The 24,181-nt window shown below is 38.4% G+C and overlaps 3 protein-coding genes across 3 annotated transcripts; all 3 read right to left on the bottom strand.

The window, feature by feature from the left end:
- Positions 1 to 235: 235 nt before the first annotated feature.
- On the bottom strand, positions 236 to 853 carry LOC148788615 (uncharacterized). Its single transcript, XM_088878057.1, has 2 exons — positions 692 to 853; positions 236 to 607 (listed from the first exon to the last, which is right to left on the bottom strand). The coding sequence occupies exons 1-2, from the start codon at positions 851 to 853 to the stop codon at positions 236 to 238; spliced, it is 534 nt and encodes a 177-aa protein (XP_088734183.1).
- Positions 854 to 2,937: 2,084 nt separating this feature from the next.
- LOC148788614 (uncharacterized) lies at positions 2,938 to 3,792 on the bottom strand. The gene has a single exon (XM_088878056.1). It carries the CDS (start codon positions 3,790 to 3,792, stop codon positions 2,938 to 2,940), a length of 855 nt encoding a protein of 284 aa, XP_088734182.1.
- A 4,315-nt stretch (positions 3,793 to 8,107) lies between these two features.
- LOC105157292 (trimethyltridecatetraene synthase) lies at positions 8,108 to 11,072 on the bottom strand. The gene is made up of 3 exons (XM_011073667.2): positions 10,098 to 11,072; positions 8,958 to 9,206; positions 8,108 to 8,664 (listed from the first exon to the last, which is right to left on the bottom strand). Exons 1-3 carry the CDS (start codon positions 10,989 to 10,991, stop codon positions 8,284 to 8,286), a joined length of 1,524 nt encoding a protein of 507 aa, XP_011071969.1. The 5' UTR covers positions 10,992 to 11,072; the 3' UTR covers positions 8,108 to 8,283.
- Between the last annotated feature and the right edge of the window lie 13,109 nt (positions 11,073 to 24,181).

Genomic DNA, 24,181 nt, shown 5'->3' with positions numbered 1-24,181 from the left:
TCAAATTTTGTATATTCCATGGCCGCGGCAAATTTCGTCCCTGCATATCTTGCAGCCTATACATACCTTTTTTCCTGATCTCGATTACCTTGTACGGCCCCTCCCGTGGTGGTTCCAGCTTACCCACGTGTTTGGAGGCTTCCACTTTTTTCAACACGAGATCTCTCACCTGTAGCTGCCGCGGTCGAACTCTTCGATCGTGGCTTTTCATCATTAACCCCCTGTGGTGAAGGATTCATGCGTATGCAGCATCCCTCTTCTCTTCAATCACCGTGAGGTCGAAACTCCGCAGACCCTGGTTAGTTTTGGGGTCATACAATGCGACCCTTTGGGACTCCTCACTAATTTCTGTTGGGATGATTGCTTCTGTTCCGTACACCAAGCAGAATGGGGTCTCGCCAGTAGCAGTTCGCGGAGTTGTGCGGTAAACCCATAGAACTCCCGAAAGTTCGTCAACCCACGACCCTTTATTTTCAAGCCGCGTTTTCAAGTGCTGCAAGATCGTTCTGTTAGTTACCTCCGTCTGCCCATTGGCTTGCGGGTTCGCGACCGCTGTGAAATGTTGCGTGATCTTGAGTTCCTTGCAACATTCTGTAATCTTCCTTCCCTGAAATTAGGTGCCATTATCAGAAATTAAAATTTTGAGTAGTCTGAACCTGCAGATGATGTTCTTCCAAATGAAGTTAATGACTTCTTTTCCGGATATCTTGGCCATGGCCTCCGCTTCGACCCACTTGGAGAAGTATTCCACTGCCACAATGATGAATTTCTTTTGAGCTTGAGCAGGGGGGAAAGGACCTACAATATCTATTCCCCATTGGTCGAACGGACAAGCTACTCTGATCGGCTCCATCGGGGTCGCTGGTTAGTGTATCAGGGATGCATATCTTTGGCAGCTTTCGCACTTTCTCACTAGTTCTTTAGAATCCTTGACCAACGTGGGCCAGAAATATCCCTGTCGTATGATCTTCTAAGCCAGCGATCTCGCACCCAAGTGGTTACCGCAGCTTCCTTTGTGGATCTCACGCATCACGTACAGAGCTCTTTCTTCGTCCAGACATTTCAAGAGAGGCCCATCAACTGGTTGCTTGTATAACTGTCCTGATAGCATAGTGAATCGTGTAGCTCGAAACTTCACTCTTTTTGCAACAACGGGGTCGGTGGGAAAGATGCCATTCTCTAAGTACTTGATGATTTCATCCTTCCACGACTCGGCTTCAGAGACTACTTGCACCTCTGTTCTGCTCGCGAGGGTTGATCGTTCTCGCACCAACGTCGTTATTTTGCGATCTTTGATCCCAGCCATCGCAACCCCGAATTTGGATAATGCATCTGCCTTGTCATTTTCTATTCTTGGCACCTGCAAAATTGAACATTTGTCAAATTTGCTCATTAATTGTTTGTCGATCTCTTTGTAAGATGTCATTGTCCTTTCCCTTGTTTCGTAAGTTCCTTCAATTTGCAATGCAATTAACTAGGAATCTGTGAAAACTTCCAGATCTCTGGCTTTGGCTTCATATCCGTGTTCTAATCCCAAGATGAGTGCTTCATATTCTGCTTCATTGTTAGTCACAGGAAAGATAGGTGAGCTGCCACCTCGATCTCTACTCCCTTGGGCCCTTGAATCAATATGCCCGCTCCTCCATTGTTGGCATTTGAGGAACCATCCACATGTAGCATCCACTTCGAGCCCTATTCTTCAGCAGCTAGAGGTGATTTGGGATCGATGGACAGCTCCATCACAAAGTCTGCCAGCAGCTGTGCTTTCTGCGTGGTCCTGGGTTGATAATCGACATCATATTACCCCAATTCCACGGCCCAGTTGATCAGCCTGCCAGAAGCCTCAGGTCGCGACATCACGTGTTTGAGGGGATGATTCGTCAATACCACCACTTTATGCGACTCAAAGTAAGATCGCAATTTTCGAGCCGTGACGACTAAAGCAAGTGCTAGTTTTTCCATCTCTAAATATCTGGACTCAACACCTTGAAGCATCTTGCTAACATAATATATCAGATTTTGATTGCTTCCTTCTTCTCTCGCCAACACCGAGCTGACCGCATTCTCTGATACGCCCAAGTACAAAAATAGCGTTTCTCCTTCCTTCGGATTTGCGGGTAAAGGGGGTTTTGTCAGATATTCTTTCAATTCTTGTAACGCTTTCTCGCATTCCTCACTCCATTCGAAGTTCTTGGACTTTCATAGGACCTTGAATAAGGGGAGGCTCCTGTCTGTCGATCGCGAGATGAATCTGCTCAAAGAAGCGATCTTTCCTGTCAGCTTTTGCACGTCCTTGATCGTGGAAGGCGACCGCAAGTTTATGGTAGCCTGAATCTTCTCGGGGTTAGCTTCAATTCCTCGTTCGCTAACCATATACCCCAAAAATTTTTCCCCCCCTATTCGAAGGCACATTTATCCGGATTCAGCTTCATTCCTTACGACCTCATTATGCTGAATGCCTGTGCTAGGTCCTCGACATGATCCTACGACCTCCTGTTTTTGACCAGCATGTCGTCGACATACACTTCCATTGTTTTTCTGAGCAGGTTGCCAAACATCTTGTTCACCAGTCGTTGGTAAGTTGCTCTTGCGTTCTTTAGGCCAAAAGGCATCATGTTATAGCAGTAAATTCCTTTGTCAGTGATGAATGAGGTCTTGTCTCTATCTTCCTCAGCCATGCGAATCTGATGATACCCTTGATAAGCATCCATCATCGAAAATATTTTGAGCCCGGCTATTGAGTCTACCATCACGTCGATCCTCGGCAAGGGGTACAGATCCTTTGGGCAGGCTTTATTCAAATTTGTGAAATCAACGCACATGCGCCATTTCCCGGAGGATTTTGGGACAAGTACCACGTTAGAAAGTCAATTTGTGTATTGAATCTCAGATACGTACCCGGCTTTGAGTAATTTGTCGACCTCCTGTTTGATGATTTCATTCTTGTCGTTTCCCAAACGACCTCTTCCTCTGCTGCACAGGTCGGGCCATCGGATCGACATTCAATCGGTGCACAATGACCTCCGGGTCGATCCCCGTAAAATCTGAAGGACACCAAGCGAACATGTCCATATTCTTCCTTAGAAAATTGATCATGGCCATCTCTCCGTCTTTCATGCTCGCTCCTATTCTGGTAGTTCTATCTGGTTCACTGGGCACGAGCTGCACAACCTTGTATTCGTCGCTAGGCTTCAAGTGCTCAGCCTCATAGGGTCGAGGTTCAGCATTTTCCTTAATCTTCCTTTTCTTCTGTCCGGACTCCCCCTTCAGTGATAAGTTGTAGCATTTTCGAGCCTCCTTCTGGTCGCATGATACCTCTCTAATCCCATACTCTGTGGGGAACTTCATCTTCATGTGATAAGTGGAGATGACTGCTCGAAATGAATTCAGCCCAGGTCTACACAGAATAACGTTATAAGAAAATGGGGTATCCACTACCAGAAATTTAACCATCAGGGTTTTTCTCTTCGGCTCTTCACCCATGGACACCGGCAGCTCGATCATTCCCAAGGATGTTACTTCGCTCCCACCAAAACCGACCAGTGGAGTCTTCACTGGTTCCAAACGAGCGTTCTCTAGACCCATCTTGTCAACCACACTTTTGAGGATGATATCTGCAGAGCTCCCACTGTCTACCAACACTTTGTGTACAGTGAAATTTGCTATGTCCAGCTTGATGACCATTGGATCATTCATTTCTTCGCTTTCTTCTGATTTGTCCGAGCTGTCAAAAGAAATGGCTTCTTCCTCTTCGAATTTTAGCACGAACTCTCTTCCTCTGCTCGAGCTCATGGTTCTAGCACATCTCTTCCTGGTCCTACTCGAATCACCCGAGCTCGAGCCCCCTACGGTAGTGTAGATCATCCCTTTGGTTGGTGTATTGTTTCCACTGGGTGGGGCCTTATCCGTTCTCGAAGGACCAGGATTTCGATCCCAGCTTCTCGACCTGCTCCTCCTCGCCTCCTTACTGATCTTGCAATTTAGGGGGACCCGATCCCGGAAATATCCCTACCTCACCAACCTCTCAATCTCATCCTTAAGTTGGAAACACTCCTCCGTGTTGTGCCCCCTCTCGCGATGAAATCTACAATATTTGTTAGAAAACTTCTTAGAGGGGGTATACCTGGTGTGCCTTGGTCATTTTAAAACATCTGCATTTTCGACCATCATCAATGCTTTCTCTCGCGACATGGCCAACGGAGTGTAGTTGTGGTACTTGGGCTGGTATTTCGATTCTCTGGGCTTTTCTTTTTTAGCTTTTCCCCCTACCTCTCTATGGTCATATGGTCGTTTAAACGCTTGCTCGCGTTCTCTCCGCTCGGCGTCCTTCATGGCATTCATCTCTTCTTCATCGATGTACTTCTGTGCTAGAGCCATTAGTTGCTCGACATCGCTTGGGGGGTCGCGCGCGAGTGCAGATGTGAAGGGGCCTTTCTTCAGACCGTGTATCAAAATGCTCACGATCATATCAATTCTCAGCTCTTGAACCTCCAACGTCTCGTTGTTGAATCTCCCCATGAAGTTCTTCAAAGGCCCGTCCTCCCTCTGACGAATGTTGAATAGGTGGGTCGCTGACCTCTTCTATTTCTTCTTGCTCGCGAAATAAAAGTTGAATTTTTATGAGCTGTTCGTATGATTCAATACTTCCTCGGGGCAAATTTGTGAACCATTCTTGTGCCTTCCCCATGAGTGTAGTTGCAAACAACTTTGCCATGATGGGACCCGGTTGTCCATATAAGTTCATCACTATTTCAAACGCAGCAACGTGTTCCTGTGGATCCTTCATTCCGTCATACCTCTGCAAATCAGGTACCCTAAAACTCGGTTCAACTGTTTGAACCAAAATGTCATTATTGAAGGGAGAATTTTTGTTGTGCGAAACTATTTCTCCTCGCTTCTTCAATTCGTCGATCTGCTTATTCAGGCTTTCTATCTGCCTTTCTACACTCTCCACCTCTGCTTGGGATATCACCGACTCTCTCCTCTTTGTCCGAATATGGCTGCTGGATCCCGCTTCCGATAAGGCTGGTCTTTTACTCCGATGCTCCGGCTCACTATGCTCCCTCGACTCCCTATGAGGCTCTGTGTTTTCGAATAACTGCCTCCTAGCTGTTTCCTTGACCACCGGGGTCGCAATCCTTCTCTTTTACTCCACAATAGCCTTTCGGCTTGCTTCTTCGATCATTCTTTGTAAGTCATCTTTTGTTATGTGGATCATGGATCCTCCTTTTCTAGGTGTGTCTTCCTCTCCGGCGTTTCTTCTCGAAGAACCTTCCATGCTGACGATTCTCAGATGTTCCCACAGACGGCCACAATTGATTCGGCTCGAATTCAGCGATCCCGAGACACGAACTCGTCACGGATTGCTAATCCACCAAGACCAAATTTTGGGATCCCTGAGAATGAGACAAGAACAATGAGCTCGTCGGGCACGTCTCCGACAACGACCCTCCGACGCTCAAGTTAGGTTGACCGAGAGAAATGTATGCAATCACAAAGTTCAATCTCAAAGAACGTAGAACAGTTACCTTTAATCATGGCGTATGGGTCTATTTATATAGCACAGCTGGATACTGTTGATTGGGCCACGTGGCCTTATCCTGCTAGCCATAGTCCATAATCGAACGGCTGTAGTTGTCCGGGTCTTCGAAGGCAGACGGGTCCGGGTCGGGTCTTTTCGACCTGTCTGATAGAAAAGATGCGGATCCCTGCTTAAATGACTATAATACCCTTAATTAAGGGTGTTTTTGACATTTCATAGCATATTTCCCTAGACATCCATCAGGCTGCATAGGGATTCATTAAAACCACGTGATCAAAAACCTTGGAGGATGCTGCTGAGAAGTACTTGGACGATCTTGTGGGCAGAAACCTTTTCTTAGCTTGTCAGAAGAGATCTAACGGCAAAATGAAAAGTTTCAGCATCCATGATCTTGTACGGGATATGTGTAGAGAAGCATAAATTCAACTGGAATAAAAGACAACACACGCCATTGTTGATCTCAAAATCTTGAAACTTTCTTGTAATTTCAGGAAGAAGAAAAAGTTAAGAGTACAATATTCGAAGTAGAAGCTCAGTCTACCTTCTTAAGAGAAGAAGGAAATTAATTGTCATTAACAGACTAACTTTCCCAAACTAACTCCATTTACAAGAAAAGCCGCTCCACGATTTACAGAGCTCGCATTTGAGCTTATTAATAAAAACATTATTTCACTTAAACGCAGAAAAAGGCGTGCGCCGCTACAATGCGCTTTCCATAAGAGGAACTGCGATTCTTCCTTCACTTAGCAAAACAGAGCACGATGCTTGAAAGGGAGCTTACACTGCTGAACTGGTACTGCTCACAACATTGATCAGTCTCAACTTGAAAAGAAGATTGGTAGAGTTTTAGTGAATATGTATGCTAGTTGGTGTTTGGATGGAACATGTGAAGGAGCAAGAAAATCTTGTTTATATTTATTCCGTACTAAATTACAATCAATTTCTAAATGTTTGATCCTCTCATGAAATACATATAAATATTATAATTTTTGTAGTAATGATATGATATATTTTAATTATGTGTACATGTAATTGAATCAAAATTTATAAGTTATATAACATTTTTTTTTATAAAATTATATGCATTATGTACTTACATATTTATATAAATAATTTACTTTGTAAAACATATCTGCATATATTGAGCTTGTAAATATTCTTTGTATTACATAATTTATAAAATGCTATAAATTTTAAATACTATTTTTTAAATAAAATTTGAGTCAATTTTTAAATCACTAAAAGTAATTTTGGAGAAGCATTTTTAATAAAATATATTTCAAGGAATAAAATAAAAAATATAAGGAGTAAGTAAGACGGACATTTTTGTCCTATCAGTCAAATTATTTTGTCGAAGGGGGAGGAGATTGTTACCTTTCGTTCTTCAGAGAATAAATACAATTATATACATAGTTCAAGAATATAAAATATAATTCACCCAAAATATAAAATATTCGTCATGATTAGTCATAATTCATAAATAATTGATCTACAGAAACTCTACCCATTTAATATTAATTTTCCATATATCTCAACCGACCAAAACTTTGGCATTTTCTGTGCAACGAATCTTTTGGGATATGTAGTGATATCTTTTTCGAGATATGTTTCAATTAGTAAACTTAATATTTGTTACGCCAACCATTATAAATATGCACAAAGTCTCTTAGCAATAAATTGGGGCGTATCTATCTATATCTACATTTATTACATTATACTGTATTATTATTGTTATTTATTATCTTATTATATATACATATACAAGCATTAATCATCTTAAAAGTTTTTTTATTTTTTTTATTTTTGGCTTCGACCAAATTAACTTTATAATATTATTTTTTCTTAGGATAATAGGAAAATACAAGTTTAAAGTTTTATGCGATCATAAATAAATGAAACAAATACAATAAGCTTCTACAGTTTTGATTTCTTTTACATTTTTAAATAAACCTAATTATATGAATTAATAAATAGATTTTAAATTACTATTTTATAGTATTTCATAGATATAACTCGAACTCCGATAATAAAAAAAATTGAAATTGTAAGAATTAAAAAGATGCAAAATCAAAATATTATCCTAGAAAATTATTAAGAATAAAATACCGAATAACCTAAATTATGAATCAAAATTATATTTAAAAAATGTTTGTGAGCTCTTAAAGTGTTACTCTTGGAAACTTTTATCTACGCTAGCTGGAACAAATTTGTTAATGAACCTACTGAAAATGTTAAACAGACTATTATGGTAAAGTAAAATTTGTTATTACAGAGAAAAAAGGTTACCAAATTATTACACAAACAAATACTAATGACACACACATATATATATATATATATAATAATAATACATGACATCTAAAAAATTCTGTGTTTTTCTTATTAACAATATTTTCTGTTTTCTTATATATTCTCTCGTTAATATGTTAAATTAATTCTTTTATTTTTTTATTATAGATACGGTGAATTTTTTATTTATTTATTTTAATAAGATATCGACTCCAAACAAGTCTACGATTAAATTGGTTTAACCTTAAATCTGTCATTTCCATTATGATAGCAAGATTTGTTTAAAGTAATGGATTGACTTGATTCATACAGAATTTAGTACATAACTTCACCAATCAACACTCTTCTCTTCTCATTCAACAACTTTGATTCTGTGTTTGAGAAGACATGATCATCCTTATTATCACCGATACATTAAACACAACCCACAAATAAGAACCACATTATTGATATCAAAGGTTATAAACCTCAAGTGGCAGTCTGGGCTCCGGCACAGCAACAAGAGGGACTTTTCTCGGAACTGAAAGTCCGAAAACTTCCTCCATGTTCAAATCTTCTGGCTTCATGGGATCCGGCAACTTCCAATTGAACCCATGGATAAGGTTAGCCAAGCTCGACAGGATCACTTTCAGGCCCAAACTATAACCAGGGCACATTCTTCGCCCCGCCCCAAATGGTAAGAGTTCAAAGTCATGTCCTCTGACGTCGATTGGCTTTTTAATAAATCTATCGGGATTGAACTCTGTGGGGTTCTCCCATATCGATGGATCCAACCCAATCGTCCATACGTTCACAAATACTTGAGTCCCCTTTTTGATATCATATCCAGCTACCTATGTATGGATAAAAGTCACAAATTAAAATAAATAAATTAAATATGATATCTAGACCTAATGCGACGTAAGTTGCCGCTCCAAAATTCACGTGTTCATCTAGAAACATGTCGGAAGGACTAAATTGACTACAAATATATTATAGGATTAAAATGACCAATAATTACTCGTAGAATATAGTGAGCCACCTCTAATATAGGACTAAAATTATAATTTTTTCAATTATAAATAAGTTGTATTTAATAGACTTTATGTATCTATCAAATAAATAATAATAATAAATTAAGAAATACCTTACAGTCTTCACGTGCGAGTCTAGGCGTGAGAATTGGTGCGATTGGATGGAGCCTCATAGTTTCTTTCATAATTGCCTGTATGTAAGGGAGGTTAGGCATGTCCTGTTCTTTAACCCACCTGTTTCGTCCGATGACACGATCAAGCTCTTCGGTTGCTTTCTTGAAATATTTAGGTTGCTTTAGGAGCTCTGAGATTGCCCATATTATCGTCACTGTAGAGCTTTCAGTTCCACCAGCCAGCAAGTCCTAAAGAATCATTAAATTATAGATCATAAAATTGGGTCATGTATAAATTACATGAAGTTTTCTGTCCAAATTGGCCGGAAAAAGGACTAAAATCGTCGATTTTTTAAAATTACAGGATTAAATTGACGAAAAATGACAATCTTCCTGAATTACAGGATTAAAATTGCAATATTCCCATATTATTCATCTTTGGTCTATTAAACGGAAATTCTGATCAAAATAAGGTTAGATTGGGCTTAAACCAATTATATGATAAGTGCAATATACTTATAGTAAGATTGATATATAATTTAGAAATAGTAACCAATTACATAATAAATATATCATACTCTATAATTGATTTAATTCGATCATATTTATTAAGCTTAAGAGCTTTCCGTCTACTAAATTAGTCATCAATATCGAACTCATCAACTCTTCAAACAGTACTTATAATGAGCTCAACCAAAATAAAGACTTAATCAAACTCTAAGAGAAAAATAAAGTCTGAGTCGACTTAGACGCAATTAGAATCAGATAAATTCTAAAATTGCAACCCGATTTCCAAAAAGAAAAAGTTTAACCCTTCTGGACTCGTACTCAAAACACTCGGATTATATATTAGTATAAAATTTGCGAGCCAACTCGAGTCAACCCACTCGTGTTCTAATGCCAAAAAAAAAAAAAAAAATTGCTATGATATAAATTTTTATTATGATAAATCAATATTTATCATGATTTTTAATTATACACAAATATTATTATAATTTTAACTTTTAATATTATGGCTTCATTATGGAAAACAATTGACTAACAAGTATTGTAAATTTATGATTAATTGTATATGTCATAATTTTATTTTATTTTTTGATAATAGTAATTAGTGATAGTAAAAAATGATATTTCTTGTACCAGAATATGGCCCTTGACTCCATGCCTCTCCAGCTTCACCTCCAAAGTCGGATCCTCCGCCAGCTCCAGCAGAACATCCACCATATCTCTGCTCACGTACCCCTCGATACTCCTCCTCCTCTCCTGATGCTCATCAAGAACATGCTCCAAAAACTTGTCAAATTTCTTGTGAACAATCTTCATCCTCTTCACATACCCCTGCAAATCCAGGAAACTGATCCAGGGAATCAGATCCCCCACGTTGATCACCCCATTCAGCAAGAACAGCTCGTCCAGCATTTTCTTGAACTCCTGCGGCGCAACCACCGGGTTCTCGATGTCTTTGTCCAGGTACCTCTTCCCCAGAACCATGCGGCTTATCACGTTCAGTGTCACTGTCGACAGATAATCCTTCACCAAAATGGGTTGACCGCAGCATTTGAACATATTTTTGAGCAGAGAGTTCATTTCCTCGATCCGGATGTACTCGTAGGATTCAAGTCTCTTAGCGCTGAAAAGCTCCATCAAGCACATTCTCCGGGCCTGTCTCCAGTACGGGCCGTAGGGAGCCCACGTGATGTCCGTATAGTTATAACCGGTGTACTTCCCGGCCGCGGTCACCGGCCGTGAGGCGAAGTTAACATCCATCGTTTTCAGGAAGACTTTCGCCATCTCCACGTTGGAGCCCACCACCACGGAGGCGGACCCGAATTTGAGGTGAATTAAGGGCCCGTATTTCTGGGCGAGTTCGTGTATGGATCTGTGTGGGAGAGGGCCTATGAGATTTAGGTTCCCTATCACGGGCCAGGGCCTCGGGCCGGGTGGCAAGTTCAGTTTTTCGCGTCGAAGTACTTTGGTTAGGACATAAACGAATACGATCAACGAAAGACATGAAAACCAAAATTGGGTTTCCATGTTTTAATTTTGATCAGACAAACAATACCCAGAAACTATGAGAAGTAGCTAGGAAGGAAGTGGTGGGATTAGGCTGTGTTCATGGAGGCAATATTTATAGGCTTATTTTTATTTATTTAAATATTATAAAATAAATCCAAAATTTTTATGAAAGTTGTGGTTTCATTGGGAAATTCTAGTCCAGTCGTCCAAACATGAATCAATCATATGACAAGTACAATACATTTATTGTGTGATTAGTGTACATTTTTTGAAAAAGTTACTAATCATATGACAGACAGATGTATTATACTTACTTTGTGATTAATTTGATTAAACCAAACATGATCTGGACAACAATTTTCCGATTTCAAAAATTCTACAAATTTATGATAAATTGTTACTTCTAACTTAAAAAAAAAACAAAAAACCTCACGGCTTATTTGTTATTCAAGGTGACTACTTTGAGTAACGACTCAAGGCTTTTCTTTTTTTCTTTTGTAATTTTTAAATTTAATTTGTAATTAAAATTATTTTAAACAAAATTAATATTATTTTAAAATAAGAATGTATTTTTAATTAATATTTAATAATATAATAAGTAATTTTAATAATTAAATATTATTAAATCTTTAGTTAATTTTTTAATTATATAATTAATTATTTTTTAGAAACTAGTAATATATGTAACATTGCAATTAAAATTTAATAAAGTTTAATTAATTTTTAATAATACAATAACTTATTTTTTAAAAAACCAAAAATATAATTTTGCAATTCAAACAAAATTCCTTAAGTCAAACGACAACATATTTTGACATTATTTCATTTCTAAATGATGTGATGCCACATGGTTGCAAGGGTGTACACTGTAAACAAAAAAATAGGAAGGCAATTATGCCCCACCAAAAAATATATTTGTACCACCAAAAATTCATACATAAATGAAAGTTAATACATATATATATATATATATATATTTTCTTATCACAATAATACACTATCCACATATATATATATAACATGAATAACAATTTATTCTCTGTGATATTACGAATGAAAATTATTTATTTATAAATAAATTAGCAATTTACCCCCTTATGATATTTTTTAAAATGAAGCAATTCACATATCTATTTAAAGAGGTAAATTGTTGTACGTACTTCGATCGTTAGTTTGGCCGTCTAGATATTGCAAAATTTTGTAACTGGTTTTTGCAAAAAGGTCGAAAAGCATTTCTTGAAATTTTACTAATGAATATTTTCATTAGTAAAATTTATAACAAAATTAACAAAATAAAAAATTCGAAGTTAAAATCAGCGGTGACTTAATTGTCAAGTAAAATATTTTTCTTGCTAAATTCCTTGCTAGCTAGTGTAAATTATCAAAGAATTCCGGTATTTTTCGAGAAATTTATATTGTTGCTAATGGTATTATTTATTATTGTGGTAGATCAATAAAAGAGAATCTCTCCCACTTGATTAATAAATATAAAATATATATAGATCTAATTAATCGTATGTGGGTACAGATACTTGTCAACTTGCCATTGGTTTATTTAATCGATAAGTCAATATATTCATTAAAAAAAACGTCATCATATATATATATATGATATATATCACATGATACTCTGTCGTGATTAACGTGTGTTCATATTTTAAAGTAATTTAGGTGGGAAAAAACATATGATTTTAGTTCTGTAATTTAAAGAAGATGGTATTTTTTATTTTGTATGAAATAATTTTCGTAATTTAGTTTTGTTACTTTATAATTTTAACAACTTGGTTAGATGGTCAGAAAATTGCATTTGACTTACACATGATCCAATTAAATTGTAATTTTAATCCCGTAAATCAATTTGTGCAGGAATAAAAATCCCAACTCCCTTAAGTTACTGGACTATAAATGCCAACGTCTTTTAAGTTACAGTACTAAAATTACACTTCAATTTGATCATATGCGAGTCTAATGTAATTTGGCAGGGAAAGGATGAAAATTGCTAAAATTTTAAAGTTACGTTAGGTTTAAATTACAAAAATTAATTCGTGCAGGATCAAAATTGATAATCCCATAAATTAAAAGACTGAAATTACATTTTTTTTTTCAAATTGTAATTAAGAAATTGGAAGTTGGTATATAGTTATAATCAATTATACATGGTCATTGATGGTTATACTTATGTATGTCACATCCATTAATTTTAATATATGGAAAAAGTCTTGTGCAGCTCCAATAATGGAAGAAAAATCTCTACATTATGCACAAAGTAAACAATAATGTAAGAATTAAATAATAAGTTAGAAATATGCAAATTCTGGTGCTATGCACGAGTTAATTATTTAATATTTTATAAAATAAAATTAATTATGGGGTTGACAGAAATATTTTTTTAATTAGATCTAGATATAGGACAAAGTTATGTATTTTTTTTCCCTCTAAATTATTAGAATGCATGGTTATCAATTAAATTTTGTACCAATTGATCCAACAACCACATGTGGATGTCCCCAGTAAATGGATCCTCAAGCAAGTGGTCTTGGATGTGCAGAAGTGCGCCCTTTGGGTTCCGTGGAAAAAGAAGAGGGCTTCCCCTAATTTATGTCGTTTACAACCTAATATATTTTTATGAAAAGTTTGCAATAAATATTGCTTGCTAATTTTAAGATAATAATTTTTTGATTGATTACGGAGAATAAAATATAAAGTAATTTAATCGAAAATTTTCTAATCATCTAGATGACTGATGCATTGAAAAAATGCACAAGCCCAATGGATATGGACTATTGTTCGAAGTTTGAGCCGAACCGAATGCAAATTTTCAAGGAGGGACCTGCAAAAAAGGCGTTAGCACTCTGACGCTCAAGTTAGTATGGATTTAAAATTGAATAAAGCCAAAAACTAAATAAGTATGATTGAAAATCGAGATATGGTAAATAAAGTCGGTGAAAAATATAAAAACACTTAATAATGTGCTTGTAAAGTGCTTAGATAATGTTTAGAGAGTAAAAGGAGTGAGGGACGTGAGGAGTGTCGTCCAAAGTGTAAGAAATGTGTCAGGAAGGTCTTAGAAAGGTGTGAGAGACGTTAGAGGGTGTCTGGGAGGTCTCATTCGTATGAAGTAGTAAACCCTGTATTTATAGGGGGTGTCCCCCTATGATAGGGCTCTGTACGTTTCCTTCATTCTCGAGGAGAAATTGATAAGGGTCATTTGGATAACCATAGTCTATTTTTATCTTCTGTTAATCTTGTTGTTGAATGCTTATCTCCGAGTTGGGCTCATCAGCAAGGTCTCCTAACCGCTAGGTAATCCTAGCCACCAAGGAGTCTAGAGCTTTGGGAAGACCTCCCTTGTCTACAAGGAGTCACAGCCATCAGAGAGTCCTAGATTCCAGGGAGTTCTTCCTTACTACGGTTAATGTGGTTACTAACACCTAAGCTAATTGGATATCGAGGTGGAATGTGGGCTGCCACGTGGGCCTTTTAGGCCGAATGTTTTATTAGGCTTTGATCATGGTCCGTGTAGGGGGATGTCTTGGGCCTCCTCCCTTTGCCAATTTGTTTTGGGGGACACCCACCAGAGCAGCCTGACAGGTTCCCTTACGCCTCAAAGGATGTTATGTACCTCTCATTTCTCTCTTTCTTTTTGGATTGCTTGTGCCTCTTTGGGTCTACTTGTTTATATGCACATCACTAGCCCCCAAATCTAATTTTAGTGGAGATTTCGAGACTTATTATAGTAGACCTCTTTAGAGGTGAGGTGCGAAGAAGAAACTTCTTCTTCTATTTTCTTTTCTGAATTCTGCAAATATGTTAATAGCATAAGCATGTTTAGAAAAAGAAAAGCTTATATATATATATATATATATATATATATATATTACGAATAACTTTTCCACGGAGCAAAATTATTGTGCCTCGGAGGAGGAGGGCTTATTTAAGGGGGCCCTCCTTGGAACAGGGCTTAGGAGTCTCTCTGAAGGAAGCATAAGGTGTACGCCTGAAGCATAGTTTAGATGCCTCCGCGAGGAGGGCTTAAGTGCATGTACGAGACAGAGTTTATAAGTTCCCTAGAGAAGAACGTAAATGCCTGCCCGGAAGGAGGCTGGGGTGTCTCCCTGGAGTAGCCTTGCATGCCTCCTGAAGGAGAATTTGTGTACTTGTGTGGAAGATATGGCTTTATTTTGAGAAGGCTGAGAAGGATGCCTCCATCATGAAATACCTACAAGAGGCACATGTTAGCACATCGAAGGTGGTAGAATAAACCTCCAAGGTTATAAATTAAAATATTAAAGATACTCCTTAAGGTAAGCTTGTATTTGAAGATTTATTCGCTGAGGGGGATGCCTACTTAAGGGCAAGGCTTATTCCATTAAGGATGTCTACTTGGGGGCAGGACTTTTTTTCTGAGGGGGATGCCTACCTAGGGGTAGGGCTTATTTTCTGAGGAAGATGCTTGCCTGGGGGCACGACTTATTCTTATTTTCTTAGGAGGATGTCCGCCTTGGGGCAAGACTTTTTTAGGAGGATGCCTACCTAGGGGCAGGGCATATCTTTTAAGGAGGATGCCCCCTCCCCTTTTAGGGGGATGTCCTGCACATTAAAGATCGAATTAGTAGGATATTAGAATTAAATAATGATAATGATGGGGCCGCTGAAGTTAGGTCTTGAACAAATGTAGTACTCATCCGTAGGGGGTCTTCCAGCGTGAGGGGGGGTCATCTTTTTGGGGGAGTCATTTGAGAAAGTGCGGACTCCTTCCATTATTCTCACGTCTTAGATCTGTGTTTCCACAGACGGCGCCATGAAGCATTCAAAAAATTGCACTGGTCTAATAGATATAGACTATTGTCCGAAACTTGGGCCGAAGCGAATGCAAATCCTGAAAGGGAGACCAAAAGTGTTATTACTCCGACGCCCACGTTAGTATTGGATTTGAAATTGAATGAAACCAAAAACTAAATAAGTATGATTAAAAATCGAGATATATTGAAAAAATCAATGAAAAGTATAAAAACACTTGATAAAATGCTAGTAGCGTGCTTAGAGAATGTTTAGAGAGTAAGAGAGGTGTGAGAGACATGAAGAATGTCGTCTAGAGTGTGAGAAGGGTGTCAGGAATGTCTTGCAGAGGTGTGAGAGACGTAGAGAGTGTCTGTAAGGTTTCTTTCGTATGGTGGAGTAAACCTGTATTTATAAGGGTGTGTCTCCTAATAATGGGGCTCTGCTTCTGTTAATCTTGTTGTTGAATACTTATCTTCGAGTTGGGGGACCCTTCATCAGCAAGGACTCCTAACCGCTAGGAAGTCCTAGCCGCCAAGGAATCCAAGGCTTTCGGGGGACCTCCCCCATCTGTAAGGAGTCCCAGCAATCAGGGAGTCTTGCCTTACTAGGGCTGATGTGGTCCCAAGATGGCTGCTAATACCTAAGCCAACTAGAGGCCACGGTCGAGTGTGCACTGCCATGCAGGCCTTTCGGGCCGAATGTTTTGTCGAGCCTTTGATCATGGTCCGAATAGAGGGATGTCTTGAGCCTCCTATTTTTATCAATCTAATTTGGGAAACACCCGTCAAGACTACCTGACAGGTCCCATTGGGCTTCAAAGGATGTTACAGGCCACTCATTTCTCTCTCTCTCTCTCTCTTTTCTTTCTTTCTTTTTTTTTTTTATCATTTGAGCCTTTTTGGACTAACTTATTTTTATACACATCAACGACCATTAATGGTTTCATTGGTAAATATTAAAGATATCCAGTTTTCAAAATATGTACTGTTGAGGTAAATTCAAGATGATAACATTCCCAATTAGGAATTTTAATTCAAATACATAATATTGGTATATGTAAATAAAGTCAGTTAATTATATATTTTAAGTCCAGCAACGAAGCCGGATTCAACGAGGAAATAATATCTTATTGATAATAAGGAAAACTAAAACTAATTAAATTCTGAAAATCTAGGAGTTCAGCCAAAATAAAGAAACTAATATTCAAAATTATGAATTTAAGATAAATAATATTGATAAATTTAAATTAAAATTAATTAGCAGTATTTTTTAAATCCGTAACAAAGCTATATAAGTTCTCTATGCACTGAGAAAACAATTTAGAAATTATAATGCAGTAAAAAGTTAATTAAATTGTAACAAAGTCTTTCATATATACAATACTCCATATATATATATATATATATATATTTCCGAGGGTGTGGGACATATACATATATATTTATGTTATAATCATTATTTTTAAAATTATAAAATGTAATAGTAAATATTAAAAAAGAATTAAAAATTATGAACATCGTCATTAATGCTTACCTACTAATTAGAATATGTTTCTTATAATTTAACAATTCGAAAATCTACAAAACAAATAACATTTAGTCAAAATTGAAAGATTGAAGTCCATGACCCCTTCAAATATATATAATAATAGATAATATATATGGATATCGTGATCATCTTGTCGTGTTTTCCATATTAAATTAATTAAACTATAATTAAAAAATTGAAAGTTGTTATATAGTTCAATCATTGATGGTTAACCTTATGTACGTCACAGCTATTAACAAAATTAATTTTTTTTAAAAGAAAATTTGCACAAATACTGCAACACAAGAAAACTTTGCAATTTAGTGCAAGTCGTAACTTGAGGATTGGCACTTTTTGTTTCAAATAAAAAAACTGGAGCCGTCACCCGAAGTGTCAAATCCAAAAAAATTAAAAATAAATTGTTAAGTAGTGATGTTTTATTTTTTTTTAAATCATTTATTTAACCAATAAAAAACTTACAATTAACTTTTAATAATTAATTGATGCTTAATATTATTAGAATGTTAAATTTAATCATAAAATAAAATTTTAATTTATAATTAAGAATAAATCGAGTATTTTTACGAATTATATGTACCAAGAATTGACAAAATTAATATTGTTTAACTTTGTGAGGAAAAATTACTAATATAAAAAACTGATACAAGGATTAATTTGAAAAACTAAGATTGTGTGGCTTTATTAACATAATGTATAAATAATTGACAAAATAATAATATTGTGTAACTTTGTATAAATTAAATGACATAGACAAAATACAATATGAATTGACTGGATCTGCGTGCAGCATACCACATCCAATAAATTGTCAAGTGGCATAGAAAATACAAAATAATTGTTGGACCATCGGTCGAGAAAATTATGATTTTCGTTCCTGTACTTAATTATTTATTTAGTTTTGATCACTAAATTTTTGGGCTTAATAATATTAATTTTCAAATTGATATTTTTTTAAGTGCTTTTTTTACCTATCGTGCATTAGATTTGGTGTTACAACAGAGAAATATCATGTGATGTGCACGTGAAGCAAAAATGATAGCAAAAAATAGGAAGAATTATGATTTTGGTCCCTAAGTTAACCACTTATTTTGTTTTGATTCTCAAACTATTGGATTGGGGGTGGCAACGGGGCGGGTTGGGGTGTACCAGGGACTCGCCCTGCCAAGTTCTGGAGGAACTCGAGGCCCGCTCCACTTTGGACTTTCTTCTGTGTAGCCCCGCCCTACTACAGAATTAGTCGGGACATGTCTAACCCGATTGACCAGGATCCTCTTTCTCTCTCTCTATCTCTCTCTCTCTCTCTCTTTTCAAATAATGAAAAGGAAGAAAAGATGGAGAAGGGAAGAGCGGTGGAGCGACGGCAAGGAACAAAGGCGACGCAACGGCGGGGAAGAGAGGCTATGTGAGGCGGCGAGGAAAAGAGGGAGAAACATAAGACAAAATAATAAAGAAGAAGACGGAGAGCAGGTGGGGTGTTAAGGGCCGCCCGCACACTCGACATCCTTAACGGGCATTTCGGCCACTCAACTGTTTTACATGGCCGACCAATCAACCTTCGCCGACAGACGCTGGACTTCTGCAATCTTAGAATTTTGGGTGTTGGTCTTTTACTTTGCATTGTTATGTTGCTTTATTTTGTTTAGAATGCTCAGGGGACGTTAGGCCTCTTGAGCTGCATTTTTCAATCCTTTTAATGTCTATTGCTTTTAATAGGATTTTCTTTTTTAAGCCTATTATGGGGGGGGGGGGAGAATGAGTTCAAGAAGCTTGGTTTAGTGACGTGTTAGAATCCCCCTCAAGGCGATCCCCTTGTTCTAGCATCGTTGTCCACTATATACGCATTTTTCAGTTCAATAAAATCTCCTTTCTGAAATTGCGTGTGCAATTTGTTGTCGTTGCTGTTGTTGCTCTCATTATTGTGATTCCTATCAGCACGTTGCGTTTAGTGCCGAGTGGGAGTGTGTTGCGATTAGCGGAAGTAGTCAGCAGACTACTAACCACACGGTGCGCATCGCGGAAGGCGCCTCGTGAGACGGTGGGAGGAGAGAGAGAGAGAGAGAATTGAGAGAAGACTGAAAGAGCAAGGGTTTTGGCTTAGTACATAATTTTTGTTTAAAAATATGTATTAAATCAGTTTCTGGGCAGGTTCTCATTAATCGGTCCGGGGTAGGTCTTAATTTTTAAGACCCGCTACCTGCCTCGGTCTTTATTTTCTGGACTCGAATTGGCAGGTTGAGGGCGGGTTTTATTGGATCCAAATTTAATTGCCATCCCTATATTGGGCTTGACAATATTAGTCCTCAATCTAATTATTTTTTAACAACTTGTGCTTCATTCTCTTATTTTTTCAAACTCCCATTCTTTCCCAAAGGAACCGTAGCTCGATTTCCACTAGATTTTCTCAAATTCACTGATAATTTTTATCTATTCACTAAATTAAACCAATTTTCCTCATTTTTCTTCAAAATTCATTTGATATTTTTGAGTTTTTAAGCCAAATACCCAAAGTTTAGAACCCTCAAACTCTAATCATAATTTGGACAAGTTTGAATTTTTTTTTTCCAGCCCGGAATGCAAGGAGTCCACAATGTTAAAAATGGATGCTTTTTCTAATGAGAATTATTTTTCCCCCAATTATCTCTAAAGTAAACCGTCTTCCTTGAACAAAAATGGTAAAAATTGATGTTTTTAACCAATTTCATAAAGCATCCAAGTTCTAAGGTGGGAAAAAGAAGGTTTTTTTCCTTCCAACCTGGCCTCCGTCATTTCTAATGGAAAATCTAATAGTAGAGACCAAATTTGTCAAAAAAAAAGTGTCAGTTTGTGATGTATATTAGTAAAAAATATTAATTTCTAAGGGTAAAAATGTAATTTTATAGTTATGAGACACACCTTAAGCAAATAGAACCCATCACACCATATAATTTACCATACCACTATAAATACCAAAATACTAATTTTTTAATCTAAGCCACTATTCATTGACAAGACCCAATTCTCCTGAAATTTACACATTTTGCGGAAATTACATTTCACCTGGTGCGCACTTTCGTCGTGGTAAAATCCCGATTTCATCTTTTAACAAAAAAAATCTCGACCACATCATTGGCGCCGTCTGTGGGAAACATTTACCTCGACGTTGAGCATGCAGACCAGGTCCCGAGCCCATGACGTACACGATCTAGACGCAATCCGAGAAGCCCAAGCAAACGGAATAGAACAGAACCCCTCTAGCGAACAATCAGTTCCTCAGGAGGTAACCCCCCTAACGCACCAGCAGACTCCCCTCAATGGGGGAGTCCCCTCGTCACATCAAAAATCTCCGACCGTACCCCCAACCGGAGTACTCCCCTCGGATGCTCCACCCCAAGAACCGATAATTCGGCTGACACAGGAGGCCTTGGTAGCCTTGATACGAGACGCGTCTACACGAGCTGCGGCTCAAGCCGTGGCCCAATTTGTGGCGCAACAACCAGTGAACCCGCCCCCTCCTTCCCCTCGCAGAAGTCGAGAACTATCCTCGACTCCCGAGGAGGAGGAACAGAGGCGAGAGGAAGTAAACAGTCAGATCTCCAGACCCGAAGTTGCACAAACTAAAGATCGGAATCTCTATAATCGAGAATCTTCTACCCCCCCACCAACTCGGAGAGCCGAGGATTCCTACTCGCCGTTGGCTGTGGCACCTACAAGACGGAGCCCATTTGCCTCCAACATTCTGGCCGAAGCGCTCCCAGCTGGTCTCAAGGTGTCGAATCTATTGGAGTATGATGGAACGGGAGACCCACAAGAACACTTAGACAAATTTTATGCCAAGATTGATTGGTATGATCTGAGTGACGCCGCCTACTGTAAGGTTTTCCGCATTACACTCTCAAAACGAGCGTTGGCTTGGTTTAACCAACTGCCCGCTGGAACTATTTCTAGCCTCGAGCAGTTGGTTCAGCGCTTTTTGCACCACTTCTCCATGAACAAAAAGGTCCCGAAAATAGCGGCATATCTATTTACTATTCGTCAGAGGGAAGATGAGACTCTGAGAGACTTCATGCAAAGGTTCGTAGATGCAGTGCATGAGGTTCCTCATGTTAATCAAGAGTTGTTAGCCAGTATTGTCCAACAGAATCTACAATCGGGAAGATTCAAAGAGTCTATAGCCGGCAAGCCCCTAGCACCATGGAAGACTTACTCGTACGCTCCCAGAAATACATCCGAATTGAGGAGTCTAATGCTTTGAATCCTTCCCTTAGCGAAAAAAGGAAGGGCCGTGAAGAGGAAAAAGTGCCGAAAAAGAAAGAGGAACGCAAGCATGTACCTCCGGCGGGGTTTGCTCACTATACCCCCTTGAACGCTCCCAGGGGGGAGATATTAATAGTGGCGGAACAGCAAGGGCTAATCAGTCAATGGACGGCAAAGATGAAAGAGAACCCCAAGAGACTAAAATCCGATAAGTATTGTTGTTTTCACCGGGACAGGGGACACACGACGGAGGAATGCCATCACCTGAAGAATGAGATAGAAAAATTGATCCAGCGGGGATACTTAGAGGAGTATGTCAACCACTATCAACAAGGACGCACTTTGACCGTGGGCTGAATGTGCCAAATCCGCGTGACGATAACTATCCCACCGCAGGAGTCATCCCGTGACCTCAAAAAGATCAACAAGCCACGAAGGAGTAACTCAGAGTTCAGGTAGCGGAAAAATTATGTTTTGGCTATTCACTTGTAATAGGAGAAAACTCGAGTAGTAGCTCGACATATCTTTCTCCTCTTTTGATTCTCCAAAAATATTGTACTTCGAATTTTAAGTAATGAAGTTAGTTTTCTTGTCGTAGTCCCAATAAACGAAAAGAATTTAGGCGTAGAGATCCTTGAAGTTTCAGGAGGACCCTAGAGGCAAAAATCATCATTGTCATATAGACAAAATTCGCCATTGCCCCGGGACCCCCTAAATGGAACTTTCATTGAGATCCTCATCGATAATATCGCTCCGGAAATTTTACATCCCTTTGAAGTTGGTAAAAGACCGATTCCAGGACATGAAGTATCCTTTGAGGCAACATCCCCTTATCAAATTCTTGAGGCAACGCCTCAGCATAAAAATGTTGAACTCGAAAAATTTTGCCCCCCCCTTCCGAAGTTGGTAAAAACCTAACTCTGGGGCTTGAGCAAAAACATCCCTTGAGATAGCATCTAACGAATATAAATCATAAGAGAACAAAACAACAGTTTAGTAAGTGTAATAACTACATTTATTAATATGGAATACTATCGGATTACCCACCAAAAATTTCAACCGTGTGGATGGTGAGAAAATCACCCTAAGAGGCAACGTCTTCAAAAAAAGAAAAAAAATGCGTCGCTTCAGTTTCTCCAAAGTCTTGGGGGGCTCCATCACCACATGTAAGAATCATTTATGGGAAGTCTCTCTTGAAAATGATGTCGAAATCCTCATGACAAATGAAAAAATTTAGCGAAAGAGATGAATAAACTCTGAATAACTCCTACTAATAGAGAATGGAAACAAATATTATCTAAAAATAAGTGATGGTGTAGTGGTAGGAGTTTCTACTTACTATTTTTTTGACCTGGATTCAAAATCCAGGGGACGCAAAAATAAGTACCTCCTCTCAACACTTGAAAACTCAAGCCAAGCTTGAGGAGGGCTCGGGGTGCACTAGGTGGTGCACCCCGCCGGCCTCAGCAGTGAGCGCGGGGTGCGACGCCCCCCACCTCCCCGGCTGGCAGCAGCTCGAGGCTCGAGCTGGACGTGGGCGCGGGGTGCGAAACGCACCCTGCCCCCCGGCGGACCAGCACAGCTCGAGGCAATGCCTCGAGCTGGACGTGGGCGCGGGGTGCGTTTCGCACCCCCCCCCCCAGTAGACCAGTAGCTCAACGCACCCTACCCCTCCGGCGGACCAGCAGCTCGAGGCAATGCCTTGAGCTGGTGGTGGGGTGCACCACTTAGTGAATCCCCAGCTCGAGCCGGGCACTAGATACTGTTGGCCAAGAATTCGCACACCCCAGTGAATTAAAAATAAGAAACGACTGCCCAACCATCCACTCCCATGTGTTAACTCAATCCTGAAAAGTGTTTTACTCTCGGACGAAATATTACAACGGGTGTGCATATTTCATCCGAGAGTGGGGGGCTATATGATGTATATTAGTAAAAAATATTAATTTCTAAGGGTAAAAATGTAATTTTATAGGTATGAGATACACCTTAAGCAAATAGAACCCATCACACCATATAATTTACCATACCACTATAAATACTAAAATACTAATTTTTTAATCCAAGCCACTATTCATTGACAAGACCCAATTCTCCTGAAATTTACACATTTTGCGGAAGTTACATTTCACCTGGTGCGCACTTCCGTCGTGGTAAAATCCCGATTTCATCTTTTAACAAAAACCCTCGACCACATCAGTTTGAAAACTAATATTGTCAAGCTCAAAAGTTTGGAAACCAAAACTGAATAAGTGGTTAAGCATAGGGACTAAAATTATAATTCTCCACAATCGGTAAATTTCAGATGGCATTGATATCAAATTTAAAATATTATGTGGTAAAGTTTTGCCATAATTTTTGCAACAACTTACTATTAAAGTGTGCCACCTTACAGTTGATTAAATTTTTACCATGAAATTTACTATGAAAATTTAAAATTTAAAATTATATAATAAACTCGTGACAAATTTGCCACGGATTTACCTTGTAGTGCAAGTTCAGTTGTTTGTGTTGAAGTATTCAGTAGGAGGTAAATGAATACGTGCAACAAAAGACATGCACACAAAATTGGGGAAAAAAATGCAATTTTGGTCCACTAATATACCGGTGGTAGCAATTTTTTATCCAGCGAATTCGAGATTTAT

This window comes from Sesamum indicum, linkage group LG3 (genome assembly GCF_026168435.1).
Source record: "Sesamum indicum cultivar Baizhima isolate 11 linkage group LG3, ASM2616843v1, whole genome shotgun sequence".
NCBI lineage: Eukaryota > Viridiplantae > Streptophyta > Magnoliopsida > Lamiales > Pedaliaceae > Sesamum > Sesamum indicum.
The sequence above is the reverse complement of the archived record's forward strand: the minus strand, read 5'-3'. Positions and strand labels throughout refer to the sequence as shown.

Excerpts from the sequence above, each read along its gene's own strand:
- LOC148788615 (XM_088878057.1), bottom strand. The coding sequence starts at position 853 with ATGGAGCCGATCAGAGTAGCTTGTCCGTTCGACCAATGGGGAATAGAT. Across the intron at positions 608-691 it reads CCAAGATATCCGGAAAAGAA|GGAAGGAAGATTACAGAATG; the intron begins GTCATTAACTTC and ends ACCTAATTTCAG.
- LOC148788614 (XM_088878056.1), bottom strand. The coding sequence starts at position 3,792 with ATGAGCTCGAGCAGAGGAAGAGAGTTCGTGCTAAAATTCGAAGAGGAA.
- LOC105157292 (XM_011073667.2), bottom strand. The coding sequence starts at position 10,991 with ATGGAAACCCAATTTTGGTTTTCATGTCTTTCGTTGATCGTATTCGTT. Across the intron at positions 9,207-10,097 it reads GAGTCAAGGGCCATATTCTG|GACTTGCTGGCTGGTGGAAC; the intron begins GTACAAGAAATA and ends ATGATTCTTTAG. Across the intron at positions 8,665-8,957 it reads TCGCACGTGAAGACTGTAAG|GTAGCTGGATATGATATCAA; the intron begins GTATTTCTTAAT and ends ATCCATACATAG.